Source organism: Salmo salar, chromosome 05 (assembly GCF_965601325.2).
Source record: "Salmo salar chromosome 05, fSalSal1, whole genome shotgun sequence".
Taxonomy (NCBI): domain Eukaryota; kingdom Metazoa; phylum Chordata; class Actinopteri; order Salmoniformes; family Salmonidae; genus Salmo; species Salmo salar.
This window is the reverse complement of record NC_138295.1, coordinates 57159954-57179566: the sequence shown is the minus strand read 5'-3', so window position 1 is coordinate 57179566 and position 19613 is coordinate 57159954. Positions and strand designations below refer to the sequence as shown.

Here is a 19613-nt window from a genome sequence, read left to right as displayed (position 1 = left end):
TTCCACAGGGATGATACTGGAATGCATTCCACAGGGATGAAACTGGAATGCGTTCCACATGGATGAAACTGGAATGCGTTCCACAGGGATGAAACTGGAATGCGTTCCACAGGGATGAAATTGGAATGCGTTCCACAGGGATGAAACTGGAATGCGTTCCACAGGGTGGAACTGGAATGCGTTCCACAGGGATGAAACTAGAATGCGTAACAAAGGGATGAAACTGGAACGCGTTCCACAGGGATGAAACTGGAATGCGTTCCACAGGGATGAAACTGGAATGCGTTCCACAGGGATGAAACTGGAATGCGTTCCACAGGGATGAAACTGGAATGCGTTCCACAGGGATGAAACTGGAATGCGTTCCACAGGGATGAAACTGGAATGCGTTCCACAGGGATGAAACTGGAATGCGTTCCACAGGGATGAAACTGGAATGCGTTCCACAGGGATGAAACTGGAATGCGTTCCACAGGGATGAAACTGGAATGCGTTCCAAAGGGATGAAACTGGAACGCGTTCCAAAGGGATGAAACTGGAACGCGTTCCAAAGGGATGAAACTGGAACGCGTTCCAAAGGGATGAAACTGGAATGCGTTCCAAAGGGATGAAACTGGAAATAGGGATGAATTGAAAGTAGTACAGAAGGAAAGTAAAGGTCTGATCAGGAAAGGCAAACATGAATGCAAACTGAAGCTAGAACGCAAGCTGCAAGCGAATAACATTAAGGATGTCTGGGATTGTATGAAAAAGATAACAGACTACAGCACCAGGGGACAACTACAGAGTGATGAGGGAAGGGACAGAGACAGTTTTTTACCAGATTTGATGAGTATGATTTTTCAGCAGAGCAACAGCAGATGGGGGGGGGTGCTGGATTCTGATCTGGGAAGCACTGAGCCCATGAGCATCTCGGAAGAACAAGTGGTGAAGCAGTTAAAGAGGATCAATCCCAGGAAGTCAGCAGGGTCTGATGGGGTTAATATCCTTATTAAGAGTTGAGGCGGCAGCCTATCTGGAACCTTTGCAATGTGACCACCGCCCAAAAACTGGTGAATGAAGATGCTCTGCTTGGTCTCCTCCACAGAGTATATGAGCACCGGGAGAAGCCCAGCTGTGTGGTGAGAGCAATGTTCTTCCACTTCTCCAGTGCTTTCAACACCATACAACCCCACCTGCTGGCCCAAAAGCTAAAGGACATTCACGTAAATCCACATACAATCAAATGGATTGTGAACTACCTGACCAATTGACGACAGTTTGTATGACCGAACCAGGCAGTATCAGATTGGACATGTATATGTACGGGAGCAGTCACCTTTTCTGCTTACTCTTTACACAACTGAACTGAGTCACTTACAGAAATTCTCTGATGACTCTGCTACAGTAAACTGTGTCATGTGGGGGAGATGATGCTCATCATAGGGATATAACTGAGTCCTTTGTGAAATGGTGTGACGCCAATTACTTGGACCTGAATGTACTGAAGACCAAGGAGCCAGTGGTAGATTTTAGGAAAAAGAAAGATCTTTTTAATCCCATTTCTATTAATTGTGAAGAGATTGGCCCTGTTGACTCTTATAAGTACTTGGGTGTAATAGTGGTCAACAAACTGAACTGGAAGGAGAATCCTCAGTGTCTACTAAAAAGCCCTAAGGAAGCTTATATCTTTTAATGTATGTGACAAAATGCTTCATATGTTCTATAGCAGTGTTGTGGTGAGTGTAGTGACCGATCCCATTGTTTGCTGAAAAGTGAATTTAGCTAAGGAAGACTTAAACAAGCTTGACAAAATAATTAACAAAGCCAGTGATACAATTGGCTGCAGCCTGGAATCAATTATTTTATACCTTTATTTAACTAGGCAAGTCTTACATCCCCACTAATGTTAAGAACAAATTCTTATTTTCAATGACGGCCTAGGAACAATGGGTTAACTGCCTTGTTCAGGGGCAGAACGACCTTGTCAGCTCGGGGATTCAATCTTGCAACCTTTCGGTTACAAGTCCAACGCTCTAACCACCAGGCTACCTGCCGGCCCAATGAATGCAGAACATGTTCATAAAAAGGCTGCAAGTAAAAACACATGAGCATGGACAATGACACACACCCACTCCCCAGCACTCTATTGCAACACAGGAGCAGCTTTAGTAGCAGGTTCATCCTGCCCAGATGTTCCACAGAGGTTTAGACGGTCATGAGGCTTTTTAATGAGTGTAATGGATCAACTTTTTTTATGCAGTCTTTCTATTGGAAAATGTCGTTGCCTGTTTTCCCAGAGGAAGATAGAAAACAGAATATGGTTGGTTCATGTGCCTTTGTCTTAATGTGTTTCTATTTTTGATCATGTGTTGGTCATTGTTGCAGGTTCTGTTATTGATGATGCATGCTGTGATTTAACAATTTCCCAAATTGGGATTAATGAAGTAACTCTACTCAACTCATGCTGGCTCATGTTGACTCCAATGCTTCCCACAGTTGTGTCAAGTTGGCTGGATGTCCTTTAGGTGGTGGACCACTCTTGAAACACACAGGAAACTGTTGAGTTTGAAAAACCCTAGCAGCGTTGCGGTTCTTGACACAAACCAGTGTGCCAGTCTCCTACTACCATACACCGTTTCAAAGGCACAAAGCTTTTGTTTTGCCATTCACCCTTCGAATGGCACACATACACAATCCTTGTCTCAAGGCTTAAAAATCCTTTAACCTGTCTCCTCTCCTTAGTCTACACTGATTGAAGTGGATTTAACAAGTATTATCAATAAAGGATCATAGCTTTCACCTGGATTGACCTGGTCAGTCTATGTCATGGAAAGAGCAGGTATTCATTATGTTATGTACACTCGGTGTATCTATACAATAGACACTGTCATTTTTATAAGATTTATTTAAAATAAATATCAGTACAAAGTTTGCTGATCACAGAGATTGGCGTTCGGATATACATGTATATTCAATTTGGTTGAAGCAGAAACACAATCTTGATTAAGAAACACCAGTCAGTTCTGCTGTTACAGAGAGCAACATATCCCCATATTAAATCAACCTCACATACATAAGAGCTTTTCACATTAGTGATAAAATAATATTAAGAATAGAAAACATTTGACATAAAATATTGCACATCACGGTGAAAATAACAGTTTTATACCGTTTACACAATTGTGGCAGTTCTCACAGGGGGAGGAGCGACAAACGTGGGGAGAGGGATTGACTGCTCAGCCGGAGCCTGGAAAAGATATCAGATACAAAGCATGGCTGGTAAATCATTTCTGAATAGACATCTTGTATGTCACTCTCCTACATTTCTATATAACAGTTCTAACCCAGTAGCAATTCCACAGGGCCCATATTCCCAAAGTGTCTCAGAGTAGAAGTCTTATTCATTATGGTTTAAAAGGCAAAACTGATCGTAGATCAGCACTCCTACTCATCTATGCTTGGTGAATACGGGCCCTGATGTGTACTTCAGATATTTTGTAAGTGTATACGTCATGACAAGGCGGGGTGAATTACCGCCTGTGATGTTATTCTGTTGTAATCAGGCAGTGGTTTGAGTCCTCCAGTCAGAAGGTGGTTGGGAGTGTTTACGTCTGGTTGGGTTGACACCACCTGCATGGGGTGGGGTGGGGAAAGAGTTCTACAGTACTGGTAGGAACATGACATTTGCGCAATAACAAATTTCCCCAGTTACTGACATTACCTTCTCTACAGCTCTGGGCACGGGATATCTGTTCTGTTCACCTATGAAACAGAAACACCATTTTAGAGTGAAAACAACTTGATTCCGGATGTGATAATAAAAATGGAAGGAAGATCAGGGGATTGAGAGTAGTGCTCCTACGTTTCTTCTTGCAGCAGTAGACACAGAGGTATATGAGGCCGATGAGGAGGAGGAGGAAGAGGAGGCTACAGGGGATCCCGGCAGCGAGGCCTATAATCTGTGGTCTGCTCAGACCACCTGTCATGCCAGCACAGACACAGTACAATCTGTTAGAGCAGTACTCACAGAGCCTTTCACTGATGCGTGAAAGGTGACATGAAAACATAATGTTGACTATAACTTTACCAGTATCATGTAGAAGTTTACCTTTATGTTAACATCCAGCTCATTCCCCAGTCTCTTTCAACAATACAACAGACTATCTTATGAAGAAATTAATTAATTGCGTCACATGGAACAACGCCAAGCCTACTAGTAAGTGGCAACCAGATTAGCAGCCTCCAAACGATCTGAGTAGGAATGTTATCCAAGTCAGTTCAAATACCGGGTCCAATTCTCTGCACCGCTGATGGTTCCCCCTGAGTTCTGCCAGCAACGGGGATGACCCGGAAGTAGTATGTGGATTTGGGATCCAGAACAGAGATATCAGTTTTCCGGTAGGAACCGGACCTCTGCTGAATGCTCCGGAATCCCTCTGTGGATCTTTTCCTTCGGCTGCCATTTTTAGTGACAGTTAGGAGGTCTGGTCCGCTCATCTGGATGTCAAAGCCTTCAAAGCAACGGAGGGACAGAAACCAGTGTTGAGCAGTACTTAAAGGGATGTTCCATATAATTTGACATTAACTACAGTCAAGAGTCATAGAAAACCATTTAAAAAATGTCAAATTGTATCCCGAAGCTGTCACTACTGAGTAGTATTATACAAGGTTCTCCGCCAACTGCTTGAAGACAGACTTATAGACCCAAAACGACATAAAAGGAAAATAGCATCAAAAAAGCAGGCTCATTTAAAAAAAAATTGGTTAAGACCTATTAGGCTACAATATCAGTTTCTCACACCAAAGCATTGTGCACTCTAGAACAAAGCCGGATAGTCCAGATGGTCTCAGACATTAAGCAATATTTACAGTACACCCCCATCTACTGTGTTTGGATTTGTATCTTTTCCCAGCAGCAGTATATGTGAGGTCTAGTAGTTCAGCAGTGAAATCTAAATAATTTTAACCAAAAGGTTGAAAATTGGGGAGGTTCCCATGTTGTCAAATAACAATGCCTAAATTGTGGAAAATACTATTCTTAGATTCTGACAATATTGTTTTTACAGGAACATTTGTGAGAATTGGTACGTCGGCAGCTTTACCTGTAATCACAGAGGTGGGAGGGACCTCCCAGGTCATTGTGACGATGGTTCCATCTTGATTAGGGAAAAGACTGGAATCTGAGATGGTGGGGCCTGGAGAGAGGGGTGAGGGGAAAACTATGGAGCTTTATGTAAAAACTTTTTTTTTTAAAAGCATGTTTTTCTTTACACAGTCTAAGACCCCATTGTGCTGCATTGTGCTGCTCTAGAACTTTCAGGTAACATCTGATTCTCCAGTCATTTCAAATCAGTACAACCCCTTCCCAGTGCTCAGCACAGAGATCACATTATGTATGTTTAACCACATGCTGTAACTACTGTATAGCGTAAAACACTACTATAACAGTGGATCACAATTTCTTACATAAAGCCTTTCAAATTTCACGGTGACCCACCAAGTAAACACCACCATGTATTGCGCTCTAACTCTATCCATGACCCAAGAGAAACAGGCCGCTAACCACCACCCGAGAAACTGGTCGATGACATACCCAGTAACTGAGTCTTTTTTCTATTGTTGCCCAGTGGGTTGCTGCAGTTACAGGTGTAAGTGTAGAGCTGAGCGGTGCTGGAGTTAAAATCATGGATGCTGAGCTGCGCAGTGTCCACGCTGATCTGGTACTGCAACCCATTGGCTAAGAGCTCGGTACCTTTGGACCATGTGACCATAGCCTTGGGCGTGGCCTCGCTGTTGCAGTGGATGGTGACCACTATTTTACCCTCTCGGTCCACTGTGGTCAAGACCATCGGTAAAAAATTTGCAGGACCAGCTAAGGAGGAATGAGACCACTAGTTACACTGTGTGATCCTCAAACATTCTGTTTGTTGTGCAGACCTGTAAAATGCCTGGACCTTACATAGTCTAGTATGGAATAGGGAATAAGTAACTCACTGGCAGTAATATTGCACTGTGTCTGATGGAGGGGATGATTGGCCCTACAGAAGACCATTTTCCCATTGAGGTCCTGAGAGGCAGGCATGGTCAGGCTGAAGTCTCCAGCACCGCTGGTGGTGTTGGTCAAGGCAGGAAAGGACAGCAGGGCTTCTGGGGTGCCTCCTGGCCACCTGCAGTGGAACTGCAGGTCGACATTTCCGTTCACTGCATTGACTGAGCACAGTGGGCTGGCTGTCGGGCTCTCTGTGATGGTAGGAAGACAAGGGGGGGGGCAGGGTAATTAGAACACTTGCACCCTAAATAAATGCAAAAAGCTTATTGGTTTGGCGCACACACACAGGTTGTGTGTCGCACAGGCACAATGGTCCGTCCAGATGTTTCAAGACCCCTTACGCTAAGATCAATGATATCAAACACAAAACAAGTGTACCGTATTACCCCCTCAACAGACGCTAATACTCTACCATAAACGTTGACCGTCAAGTTCCTCTTGCGCTGCGCTCCAGTGTTCACATTGACCAGCACACAGGTGTATATGCCCCCCTGGCTAGTTTGGACATTGGTCAGATTGAGACTTCCTCCTTGGGAAACGGGCAGGGTCTGACCCCCAAACATCCAGGAGGCGGAGGGTTGGGGAACCCCCTCGGCATGACAGGAGAGAGAGAGGGAATCTCCGGAAACAAAGAAGGCCTGGGACGGACTTGCTCCAAGCATGGGCTCGTCTGGTCCATCTACGGGAGACGACAGGTAGTCATCAAATGGCTGGTTAAAGTGGATGTCATTTGTGGTAGCATTTTTTGTTCAGTGTAGGGTAGAAGAGTAAGAAAGGGAGGAGGACTATTGCCATTTCCACATGCGTGTTGCATATAGAGGAGTTGAAGTAAATAAAGACGTGCAGTGGTAAAGTGGATTTGTGAGACAGGGAAACATGTTGTTGCTTTCAGTAAAGGATTAAGTTAAAGGATTCAACTACAAAACTAGAGACATGCAAGTAATTACAGGTGCACGAGACAGAAAATAACTAATAAAGTAGAATACAAGTAATGTTCAGACTAATGCTTTGGACAAATAAGGCGAGATTCAACTACTCCTTCTTACAGAGAACAGTTATATTCCTATGAAATGTGACGGCGCTGAAAGGGTTGGTCAAGACCAAGGTGTAAGGTCCTGTGTCGTTCCGGTTGGGCTGATTGATGACCAGGCTCTTCTGGCCCACTGTGTAGTGAGAGTTGTTCTGTACCTCCACACCCTTAAAGTACCACCTGCACTGGTCGGCCTCACCCTGCAGTGTGCTATACTGCAAAGTGAACTTTTCGGCTCCCTCTATGGCATTGGCAGGCTCTGTGTTCACAGACACGTTCTGGATGTAGTCTAAAAGCAGAAAGGAGAGCAACAGTTGGGGTAAAGGACACAGATGGATGGACAAACCATATTGCTTCTCCATGGTGAGGAGGTCAATGTAGCTACATAATTCCTTGAACGGGTAAAAGAAACTTACATGTGATCCTAACATGACCAAACTCTACATGAAGTCTAAAATTCAACTAAAATGTGTAATATTCAAATAAAAGGTGTGCTCAAAGGAGAATATCTATTGAAACTGCTTTTTAGTAAAGGAATATGATTTATCTGGGTCTGGGAAACTGGCACCAAATGCCCAATACTCACCATAGACCTTCAGCACAAATGTGGCTGAGACAGTTTTTAATCCAGACTTGACTATCTCCACAGTGTAGGTGTTACTGTAGAGAAATGACACATTTCGGAAGGTGAGGGACCCATCGGTCTCCATCTTCAGCACATTACGGTGAATGATGGCTATGTCTGGTGCAACACTGGAGCCAAGGGTCCAGGTAACCACAGGTAAACTCCCCATATTCCATGTGACCACAGGGTCAGGTGCACCACTGATGGTCACTACCAGAGTCACATTGCTGCCAACAGTGGTGTTGAGCAGTGAGGGTCCCAGGGGAGAGATGGTCAAATCACAGTTTACACCTGTAGTTGATCATGATGAAGCAAATAATGAATGGAAATGTTAACATTAATACAAAGTTGATTAAGGGTCACAAATTGTAACTAAATCCTACACAAAAATAGGATCTCAATCATCTCGTGATACATTCTATATGGTCACAATTTATTGCGAAGTTAATTAGGTGAATCAATAATCATTTGTTTGGTGTAGACCTATATAAAGCAGGGTAGTTTTGTTTATTGGCACGTGACATACAAAATTAAACAGCATGATAAATTGAAACTTACCTCCAATCACAAATATCAATAGAGTCAACTTAAAAATGTGCCATTTGTGGACACCAAACTGGTGCGAGGACATATTTTTTTTTTACTTCAAAGAGGAATCCACGAAATCCGAAACCATAAATTTCCCACAGCTTTCACATAAAAATATTCCACATTTTAGCTTTCTATTAAGATACCACAAAAAAAAATCTGGTTAGAGTCCTTGTGAAAGTTCGATGGACAACTGATGTAATACAATCGCTCCTGCGTTGTGTCCTCTGTTGCGCTCAACCTTGCTTCACTGTCGAGCTGTCCGGGTTATCTGTTATCAAGATTCGAGAGCAATTCACCTGTGTCGATGTCAAAGCCTTGATTGGTAAAATATTGGTAAACGTGGGCTTTACTTTTACAGGCAAACTTTCAATAAACAATGCAAAAGTGACTGCTTGTTGAGCTTTGAGGTGGGACAGTCCTTTACTATAGCAATATCTACAGGTAAACTAGTCTAGGATGGCATATTCAACCAAACAGGAATATGATTTATTGGGCAGTCACCTTGACGTTGACACAAAATAAAAAGGTGTAGGCTGGTGATTTACCAGTGTTTCAGGTCTATTGTAACAGAATGACCCGATTAATGAAAGGTAACCGGTTGGACTGCATTATTTCCATCACCTATTGCACTTGTCCTCCGGGAGAAACCAACGATCTCCCCGCCTTAACAACCGGAGTTGTTGTTCACAAAGCAACACGGCTGGGCTGCTTAGCTCTCGCCTATCCTTTCTTTGGATTGGTGAATACATCTCAATCATGTGATCTCTTTTGAATATTCGAGGAGGGTTGTTGACGTCAACCGCCCTGTATTCAATGGGAACGCTATGCTACTAGCTTCATGCCATGAATAGCCAGCCATTGAGACAACTCCGATTTAAAGTGTTTTTTTTTTCTTCTCAAAGTTTCCGGGGTGTCGCGTTTCCTACTTATCGGTACACTCGTAATAATTTAAGATTTGTAACTTCTATTTGATCAAATACACCTCACGTAGCAAATAAACCATAATTTGTTGTTGACCAAATTCGATACTCATTAACCTCAATACAAAAACGCCACCTGCTGGAGGGAGAAAGATATCCCGCCGAGTTTGGCCTCTTCCTCTCTGGACACAACCTTGGTATCTGGTCCCAAGGAATGAGGAGTGGGCCAATCACACACAGCTATTCCAGTTATTGGTTACCACTGAAATAGTATAGTTCCATTGAGGGAGTTATATTAACCTGAGCTGCAGTGCACCCGTCAATGGCCCGTGACGTGAACGGGCAAAAGCAGAGGGAGGAGCACCCTTCTCAAATCGAACAGTAATCTATGCCGCATGGTCAGGTTGTCATCAAAGCAGCACAGTGCACCATCTAGAAACATACATCTCTTTTCCATAAAATAATGTTATTTGGAATTATCAAACAAGCTTTTTTCATTGGGAAGGCAATTTTATCAAAAGCAATCACTTTTGCATATAAAAACAGAATCCCACTAATTACTCCAATGTACCACTAGCCTAGGCTGCACAACTTTTGTTTTGAGCAGACTTCGTCGTGGCTTTGAACAGCCCCCTGGTTCACGCTACTCAAGAGACTATCTTAAAACCAAAATAATGATGTGGAAAGACAAAATACAACATAGAATGACAGTGGAAAACAGCAGATGTAGATATGAAAGATACCTTTATTGTTATGGTAGGATGCTGTACAATCTAAACAGAAGAGGCGCTTATGGTAAAGAGTCAACTTTGCGTGTGTTCTTTTTAATCATTTTCCCACATCTACTGAGAGACACTGTCCAACCAGAGCTGCCACCCAACCCAGAAATAATGATATTTATATAAACTTTATACAAACCAAGTCAGTAGACATATCACGAACCCTGAATGCACATTCAGCTCGGCAACTTTGGGTTCTTATTTACACATAGCATCCAACTCAAACTGCATAGCCCAGATGTGTCAATGTAGGGTTTTCATAGGTCCATGTTACAGATGAAAATGTTATTGTGACACTCTTAAATGTATAGTGCAACACATACAGAAACATGGGTGAAAGAAAGTTACTGACTTATATTACTGGCTTGGAAGTTGTGCATTTTTTGAGTCTAGGTCCTCCATACCTAGTTACCTCTACTCACAGAGAAGATACATTAATTACAATACAGATGTACCATGTGAATTAAATTGCACAATAACAACAGACCCTCTTCTTCTTCACCCTCTGGGCTGTGTGGGTTCCTATAGGACAGTGTTTCTCAGTATCTCTTTATTCCAGGTCAGTAGGCTACTATCATGGAAGTCAGAGTTAAACACAGAGGGCCGGGTGGCGATGGGTTCTGCCTTATGCAACCAGTCCTCCATGTTTGCTAAATTACTTTGTTACATCTCTCAAACAGAGACCTGCAAAATGAAAGGGGGAAATTACATATTACAGCCAAATAGAAACAGAAACACTGAGCTTGGTCAAGTACAGCACACTATGGCAAAGGTCTGCATTTACAGTTGAGGCAATTTGGTGGAAGAAGCAGATTCCCCAAAAATGAAAATTTCTCTCACCATTCACAGTTGTTACATGAACATGAAATTCATCAGTGCTCTGACATTTTCTAATGGGTTACAAATACTATCTCAAACAGTCATACTATTTTTAGGTATTGAGACTCACCCCTGTGTCCCCTGCACTCTCCCTTTGGCTCCCACAGGGCCTCTAGATTGTTCCGTTAGCCTTGAGTTTGGCGACCAGGTCATCCACCGTCTCCACCTTCACTCCGGCCAGTCTCGTTGGGGGTTCGTCCACGCTCAACACCTCCATTCGCGACACCATGTCCACCCCCAGGTCTGCTGGTTTCATGTTGGCTATCTTCTTCTTCTTGGCTTTCTGGGAGGTGGAGGGAGAAGGAGATGAGAAATTAAAGTGCTATGTGTGTGTGTGTGTGTGTGTGTGTGTGTGTGTGTGTGTGTGTGTGTGTGTGTGTGTGTACACTTTGTGAGGAAATGTACATTGTGTGTATTACCATGATGTTTGGCAGGGTGGCGTATCTGGGGGTGTTGAGTCGAAGGTCTGCTGTGAGGACGGCTGGCATGCTGATTTTGATGGTCTCTAGACCACCATCGATTTCCCTCACCACCTTCACCTTTTCCCCATCGATGGTCACCTCAGAGGCAAATGTGCCCTGCAAGAATGGGAGGTCCTACATTTAGTAGATGTCATAATCCACATTGAGATTGAATATTATCTGAAATTATCAAATTAATTTACAACTAAAACAAAGCCTTCTTTCCTATGTTACCTGACAATTGCAAACCCGTTGTAGGCCACGAGGCAATCCAAGTGTGACATCTGGTGGTTTAACCATGTAAATACACCCTAATTTTGCCCTTCATTTGGCCTTTGGTCTACTTTTCAGTGCAGACTGTGTTGACTGTAGTGACATAATCTAAGGCCTGCTAGTTCAGCTGGTCTCTTCACCTGACATTACGTCGATATGCTAATGCTTATAAAGACCATGAGAAAAGGTCCTGGTCCGGACTACAATGGTATCCAAGTCAGCAGTTAACAGTAAACAAGGCCTCTATGCTCTGAGATCAGTTTAGTGATTCCTGCTGAGAAAAAGGGTTACAACAAGAAGAAACCACTACTGACCTGAGGCCAGTCTAACAAGGCTGCCGTCATCTGACCTGTCTGGTTACAGTCATCATCAATGGCCTGTCAAAAAATACCAACACAATCAGTGAGCATTACATGAGATCATGAGGTTCGATTTCAAAGTCAACTGGCATTGGTGTGGCAGTGGCGCAATCTATTGCATCGGATGACCTGTTTGCCCAGAATGACGAGTGAGGCCTCCTCCTTCTTGGCTAGGGCAGCAAAGATCTTGGAGATCTGCAGGGGTCCCATGGCCTCGTAGTCTTTTCCTGAGACCTCCACGTGGATGCCGCGGTCACACCCCATGGCCAGTGCAGTACGGATGGTCTCCTACACACACACACACACAAAATACAAACACTTGAGCGGTAGGGTTCTCAAAATTATATAAGAACACCATCTGAGAACAATGACAGAATAATACAATCATTAACACAATCAAGTTGGAGGTGACCATCTGCAGAATCCTTCTTACAATAGAATGAAAACATACTCATGACCGCTATCCTAATGAAGAAACAAGATCCAAAGCTTCCCTCCAAATGTTAGCTATTGAAGGCCTGTTAAGGAGGATGTAGCCTAATGATACAGAGTGTTCGGATAGAAATGAAGCCTAAAACTACAGGACGTTAAGATATAAATGAATTGAGTAGAACAGATATGTATAATGTCATGTAGAATAAGGAAAATATTTTGCATCGTTGAATACACCCGACTTCAAAATGGTGTCGTCAGAGCATTCCGTCACTCTTACCGTTACTTGCGCGGGCCCACAGCTGACGGCCACCACCTCTTTGATGAACTTCTTCTCCTTGAGTTTGACGGCCTCCTCCACAGCGATCTCACAGAACGGGTTCATGGAGTGCTTGACGCCATCTGTCACCACCCCGCTGTGGTCGGGCTTCACGCGGATCTAGGGGAGAGAGCAGGGTTGTCTTCATTAGGCACCAAACAGGAAAAAAAACAGACTGAAAAAGGGTGGGACTACCTGAACTCCAATAAGAAATGCTAATTCAGTTTCAAAGAGCTTTGCCCTAATGAACATAAGTGACTACTGGATAGTCACTCAGAAGGGTCAGAGAGAGACAGACAAAGACAGAGGCTGGAGACATGAAGTGCATGCAGTCAATGTGCCAGAGTTGAGTGTGGGGACGCTGTGCACTCGGAAATAGTTGCTGTGGGCCCAATGTAGGTGTGCTCTCAGAACTTTCCAATTGAATTTGTGAGGCAGTCAAACCAATTCTGGAACACTTTTGAAAGCCTGCCACTAACCCAATAGTATTGAACAGCCATTGTAAATAAACCATTTAAAACGCCAAAATTCTGTCTTAAGTCCAGCCCATATATATTAGTCACCTCATAAATACATGACTGGCCCAGACAGTGTCTCAGACACATACCACCCTTCATCTGATAAAAGTTGGGGCAGCATATGGGACAGGGGAGGGTACAAACATAGCTTAACGAGTGCATCGAGAGACAGCTACAGGGATCTAGTTATGTGCAGCTGAAGCAGGAGTGCTCAGACTGTAGTATGAAATAACTGGTAATAGATATGGTGCTAGGCTTCCTTTACAAAAAAGTATTACCTTGGAACTATCTGATAGGGGTGGCTTGGATAGTGCTAGCCTACTATCTAACTGTCCTGATGCTGTGACACCTAGTTGATTTTATGTTTTTAAATCACTCTGATGACGCCTGAATGATGATTATACATGTAGCTTAACATTTGCAATACATTGTCACAACACAGTGACAATGCATTGTTAGCTAGCTTTCTTTTTTACATTTTGACAGTCGTTTATCGTTTTACCAAATCTAGAAGTAGCACGCTAGACAAATTAACCTTAACTGTTACCTAGACAACCCTGTAATGACCTTGGTATTTTCCTTGCAGTTATGGTTGTTAGTTGAACAGACTTGACATTCAAACAATGAATGCTAGCTTGCTAAACTAACCCTTCATCCATCTACCCACCTTACGTTAGCTAGCTGCCATAGGAAGTCTCGAACCAAAATTCTGCAGGTGAAATGTTGAATTGCTTTTAAATACAAGACAGTGGGGAAGTAGCTACCTTGACAGCATAGTCAATTACACGTTTAACTCCAACAAGAACCCGCGACATTGTTAGCGATTCTTCGGTTCAGCAATACAGTACAGTAGCTAGCTACCCAGTCACCGCAACGAACCTTCACCCAAGAAGCAAGAGACTAGTATTCTGCTAGCAGCACAAATGATAACGTCACTTCGGTATGGTAAATATTTAAACCTTTCAAATAAATGGATAACTCATTCAAAAGACATTGAATTGTAATCAATAGCCACTTCTATTGTGACAACAAGAAAATGCAATGAGTAATTTATGAAAACAAATCCCAAATATGTTTTAAGATTATTTATTTTTATACCAATAATGCAAAAAGACATGACACTGGCGGCTATTGTGTGTCCCCTAATAGCCCCCAATGCAAGACACCGTAATAGACTGTACATGGGTTACATATTGGCTCATAGAGATAACTTTTCTACCTGTTTCAGCTAAAGTGGGGTGGGAAATAATCAGCAGGGTCTCTACTAACCAAATATTATGGTTCGTTTTGGAGTGGGACAGTGTTGTACATACCCAGAAGGACTTCGTTCTCAGCCAGCAGCAGTCCCCCTCCAAAACTACACATATTTGGTTGGTAGAGACCCTACTGAACATTTCCCACCCCACTTTAGCTGAGACAGGTAGAAAGGTTCTCTCTCTACAAGCCAATAAGTATCCCATCTACCGTGTATTGTGTTGCAGTGAAAGGAGTGGGTGGAGTAAGGAGTCACCAGTACTCTGTATTAAACCAGTTGCCCAGCACAAGACCAATTCAAGTTTTGCAGACTCTATTGAGTATTTCCAATAACATATATTTGTATTTTATTAAAAGTGTATTTCTTTAAATATAGCCTACACAATCATTTTCAACATACTGGGATAAATAATTTAATATTGCAAATAAAATGCGTCAAATTATCAAAACATTTTTTCAGAGTGGGTTGCAATGCTGTAAAAAACAGTTGTGCTGCACTTGTGCTAAAAAAAAAAAATGAAGTTTGCGTGTCTCTGCAGGACTGTTATTTTGAAAAAGAAAACCCACGATCGCACTGCCAGCATAATATTCTGCTGCTAGGAGAACGGTAACGCAGGAAAGGTCGGAAATATTTTACGATTCCGTTGAAAAGAAAGAAGGCGGGTCTAAACGGGACCGCCCATTGTTGGAACCAATTAAATTATGTGAAATTGAAGACTGTCAGCAAAAGTGACCTGTAACCAATCACAGAGAACAAGCTGGTGCTCCTACTATTTCAGTCGGACACAAAACCCAGGAAGTGTGTTCCACTCTTGGGTCAACTAGGGTAAAGGTCATGGTGTAATTAAAGGAATAGCTCATCTTTATAAACTGCTTACATGAGGTGAAAACAACTCTTTATGTAAAAAAATTACATGTATTTGCACCGAATACAACAGGTATTCGGTACAAATACAACAAGCCCTTAACCAACAACGCAGATTTTTTTTTAAAGTAAGTAAGAATATATTTGCCAAATTTTTTAAAATAAACAAAAGTTCGAAAAAAAGTAACACAATAAAATAACAATAACGAGGCTATATACAGGGGGTGACGGTACCGTGTCAGTGTGCAGGGGTACAGGTTAGTTGAGGTAACTGAGGTAATATGCTACGCTACAGGACTGTTTTGCTAGCACAGACTGGAATATGTTCAGGGATTCATCCAATGGCATTGAGGAGTATACGACCTCAGTCACCGGCTTTATCAATAAGTGCATTGATGACGTCAAGACAAAGGAGCTGATCGTGGACTACTGGAAAAGGAGGGCCGAAAAGGCCCTCATTAATGACAGGGCTGCAGTGGAGCTGAGTTTCAAGTTCCTTGGTGTCCATATCACCAACAAACTATCTTGGTCCAAACACACCAAGACAGTTGTGAAGAGGGCATGACAACACCTTTTCCCCCTCAGGAAACTGAAAAGATTTGGCATGGGTCCCCAGATCCTCAAAAAGTTCTATAGCTGCACCATCAAGAACATCCTGACCGGTTGCATCACTGTCTGGTATGGCAACCGCTTGGCATCCAAACGTAAGGCGCTACAAAGGGTAGTGCGTATGGCCCAGTACATGGGGCCAAGCTTCTTGCCATCCAGGCCTTCCGTCAGAGGAAGTCCACAAAAATTGTCAAAGATTTCAGTCACCCAAGCCACAGACTGTTCTCTCTGCTACCGCACGGCAAGCGGTACCGGAGCATCAAGTCTAGGTCCAAAATGCTCCTTAACAGTTTCTACCCCCAAGCCATAAGGCTGCTGAACAATTAATCAAATGGCCACCCGAACTATTTACATTGAACCCCCCCCCTTTTGTTTTATCTATGGATATAGCCTTTTTTTTTTATTTTTTTTACTTTTGTTTATTTTGTAAATATTTTCTTAACTCTATTTCTTGAACTGCATTGTTGGTTAAGAGCTTGTATGTAAGCATTTCACGGTAAGGTCTACACCTGTGGGATTGCACGCATATCACAAATAAAATTTGATTTGAATATATACATTTAGGTAGGGATAAAGTGACTATGCAGAGATAATACACATTGAGTAGCAGCAACTATGTAAGATTATGAAAACAAACAATGGGCCAATATAAAGTGGATAGGGTTCAATAACACTTCATAGTAAAAAAAATAAAAAGATAATGGGAATAGAAGTCTGGTTCAAACATCATAGGCAGGTGATCTCAAGATTGTCTGTAGCAGTGGAGGCTCCTCAGAGGAAGAAGAGGACCATTCTCCTCACTGAATTTCATAAAATGTTAAATGTTCTAACATTTAAAAAGTTATCCTTTTTAAATAAAATTATACTAAATATAATCACGTCACCAAATAATTGATTAAAACACACCATTTTGCAAAGGTCTACATTAGCCTCAACAGCACTCTAGCTTCCGCCCTCCTCTGGGTACAGTGACTTCAATACAAAACCTAGGAGGCTCATGGTTCTCACCCCATTCCATAGATTTAGAAACAGCAATCATGACAACTTCCGGAGGACGTCCTCCAGCCTATCAGAGGTTTTGCAGCATGAACTGACATGTTGTCCACCCAATCAAAGGATCAGAGAATGAATCTAGTACTGGAAGCATAAGCAACAGCTAGCTAGCACTGCAGTGTATAAAATGTGGTGAGTAGTTGACTCAAAGAGAAAGATAATAGTTGAACAGTTTTGAATAAATTAATTTCTTCCAAAATGAAGGAGAAGCGATAGAAATTTCATTAAAAAAAATAACTTTCAGTTTCACTCAGTGGCGGTTCTAGACCATTTCAACTGGGGGGGGGGGCAAGCTGGGGCCAGTTGTACTGTTAGAGGGGCCAGTTACATTAGGCGTTATTGTTGTCATATCGTTTTCTTCACTGCATTGCAGGCATTAGCAGGCAAAATACCATGTTCATAATCATCATTGTTGCCACTGTCTAATAACGGATTTCCCCCAAAAAATATAGCAAAAATGTATGTAAAAATCATTTCATACTCCACATTTAGGGGGGCCACAAGGGGGCCCCCCAGAACCGCTAGTGGTTTCACTTACTTAGCTAGCAAATGCAGCTACCAAGTTTAGCCTGCTGAAACACCCTGCTTAAACAGAAGGATGCTTGCTATGTTAGCTAGCTGGCTATGACTTTCCAAGACAACACTGGAACTCTTCCAAGTTAAGGTAAGCTTTTGTTATTACTCATTTATTGCCACAGGGGCACGCCGGTGTAACTGCTGACTGACTGACTGACTGTACACTGTAACGTTACTGCATGATTGTAGCGGGTTTACTAACGCCTTAGTTCTATTAGCTATGCTGACTATGACGTTACTTTAGCTAATATGGTGACAACGATGTGGAATGTGTGTAGCGGTTTGGCTTGGAAAGGTTTTTTCGCCTGGTCACACAGCTAAACTGATGTGTTGTGCATTGAAGTCCACAAGCAAAGGGAAGAGGTGAGAGGAGAGCGCATAGATGCAAGAAGGAATAAAACGTGTTTACACCTGATCAGGGGTGTATTCATTCCGCCGATTCTGTTGAAAAAAGTTTCTTAAAATATCTGAAGGTGTCCAATAGAAACTTTCGTTTGCAACTGTTGGATTAATGATTACACCCTATATCAGCTAGATGCAGGCAAGAGTTTGCAAGGCGGTATTGAATGTCACCTTATGTTCACGTGTCATTGTCTGTCAACTCAAATTTGTCTCTCGACTTGTGTGCACCTACATTGTAAACTTTCATTCATAGGCTAGGTTGTAGCAACCTTATGATGGGTATAGGGAAAATTTGAGTATCATTTAGTAGCCTAAACCTGTCGCTGTTACATTGAACTAGGTGAATGGAATATGATTAAGAATCATCCAAAATGCTGTAATAGAAATACAAATCTTCCTCTCTCATCTTAAACGGCACTGACTGTCACTGGTCTGTCGATACTTTTAGGAACATGTTGACCAAACAATCACACATTCAGTTAAAATCATACCTGAAAATATATACTCTTTGGGGGCCTCTCAGACTTTGAGAAAACACTCTTTGGAACCAGAAGCATAATCAAGCCCATGATATACAGTATATCCTGAGGAATGGAAGAGTGAGTTGGCAATGGCATTAAAGATGCATAGAAATACCAATGGTTGCCATAAGCGGACGAAGAGAGGTCAACCCAGAATTTCAGTCCCCACGGCCTGGTTTCCAAAAAGCATCTTATGGCTAAGTTCATCTTAGAACCATATGGTTCTGAGATGAACTTAGCTATAACGTGCTTTTTGGAAACCGGGCCCAGAACACAGTTACTCGCACAATTTCAGCTGCTTTATCACTAGGGATCTTTGTTCTCTGGCAAACTCCTAAGACTGAGCTACTGTAGATCATATTTAGGGAAGCTGTCAAGAACATTATCATGCTCACACAATCTAAAACGTTGTATTAAATCATATCAAATATGCAACATGTTCCTTGGTTGTCAATAGAAAATATCAGTGGAAGAATCTCCTTCACATATTCTCTTAATTTAGCTATTTAAATTGAGTTATTAAATATCAACCACTGTCTCTAGGTAGACTTTGCACACGAAATGCTCAATGCGCCACAAAATGGTGCGATTTGTTATCGTATACCACTTTTATTTAAAAAGGGTAGTCATGTGGTTAAAGCAAAAACCCGGATTCGATCTCAGCTCTCACCTGAGTAAACCAACGTGATCAGCAGCATCATGTCACATGAGCTTGATTTGTACTCCGAACAGTTTCTAAACCATCTTTGTTGTAAATATCAGACATGAATGCAGACAGAAAAAAAATATCAGAGGTGTATTTGTAATGTTGTGTAATGATACACATTTTGGCACGCAATGGATATAATGGAATCGAGAAGTTTGAAATTCATTTCAAACAGGGGCACATCAAATCAACATTGCAGTGTAGCATACTGTACATAAAACACATTTCTACATACTCCTCTTCCAAGATCAAAAGTTGAACAAAAATAGATGCAGGGCGGGGAATTCAATTCGCTAACACGAACAGTCCACTCCATATTTTGTGAGACACGACGGACGTTGGTTTACTGCAGAGGTTTTGAGAGGATAAAAAAACCGAGCGTGAGAAAACATTTACCAAAATTACTCGAC

General features: G+C 42.3%; 2 protein-coding genes across 4 annotated transcripts; both read right to left on the bottom strand.

Moving 5' to 3' along the window:
• Positions 1 to 2869: 2869 nt before the first annotated feature.
• Positions 2870 to 9382, bottom strand: vsig10l (V-set and immunoglobulin domain containing 10 like). The gene is made up of 12 exons (XM_014200533.3): positions 8245 to 9382; positions 7648 to 7977; positions 7078 to 7350; positions 6444 to 6710; positions 5977 to 6222; positions 5576 to 5854; positions 5085 to 5177; positions 4269 to 4493; positions 3845 to 3961; positions 3704 to 3744; positions 3517 to 3612; positions 2870 to 3229 (listed from the first exon to the last, which is right to left on the bottom strand). The coding sequence occupies exons 1-12, from the start codon at positions 8315 to 8317 to the stop codon at positions 3155 to 3157; spliced, it is 2115 nt and encodes a 704-aa protein (XP_014056008.3). The 5' UTR covers positions 8318 to 9382; the 3' UTR covers positions 2870 to 3154.
• A 540-nt stretch (positions 9383 to 9922) lies between these two features.
• Positions 9923 to 19570, bottom strand: LOC106605159 (electron transfer flavoprotein subunit beta). 3 transcript variants are annotated; one of them, XM_014200530.3, is made up of 7 exons: positions 19439 to 19570; positions 12661 to 12819; positions 12078 to 12236; positions 11904 to 11966; positions 11275 to 11433; positions 10926 to 11138; positions 9923 to 10660 (listed from the first exon to the last, which is right to left on the bottom strand). In XM_014200530.3, the coding sequence occupies exons 1-6, from the start codon at positions 19517 to 19519 to the stop codon at positions 10968 to 10970; spliced, it is 792 nt and encodes a 263-aa protein (XP_014056005.2). In that variant the 5' UTR covers positions 19520 to 19570; the 3' UTR covers positions 9923 to 10660; positions 10926 to 10967. The 3 variants fall into 3 exon arrangements, with proteins under 3 accessions (XP_014056005.2, XP_014056006.1, XP_014056007.1); XM_014200531.3 differs by lacking the exon at positions 19439 to 19570 and adding an exon at positions 13982 to 14152; XM_014200532.3 differs by lacking the exon at positions 19439 to 19570 and adding an exon at positions 13885 to 14136.
• Positions 19571 to 19613: the final 43 nt, after the last annotated feature.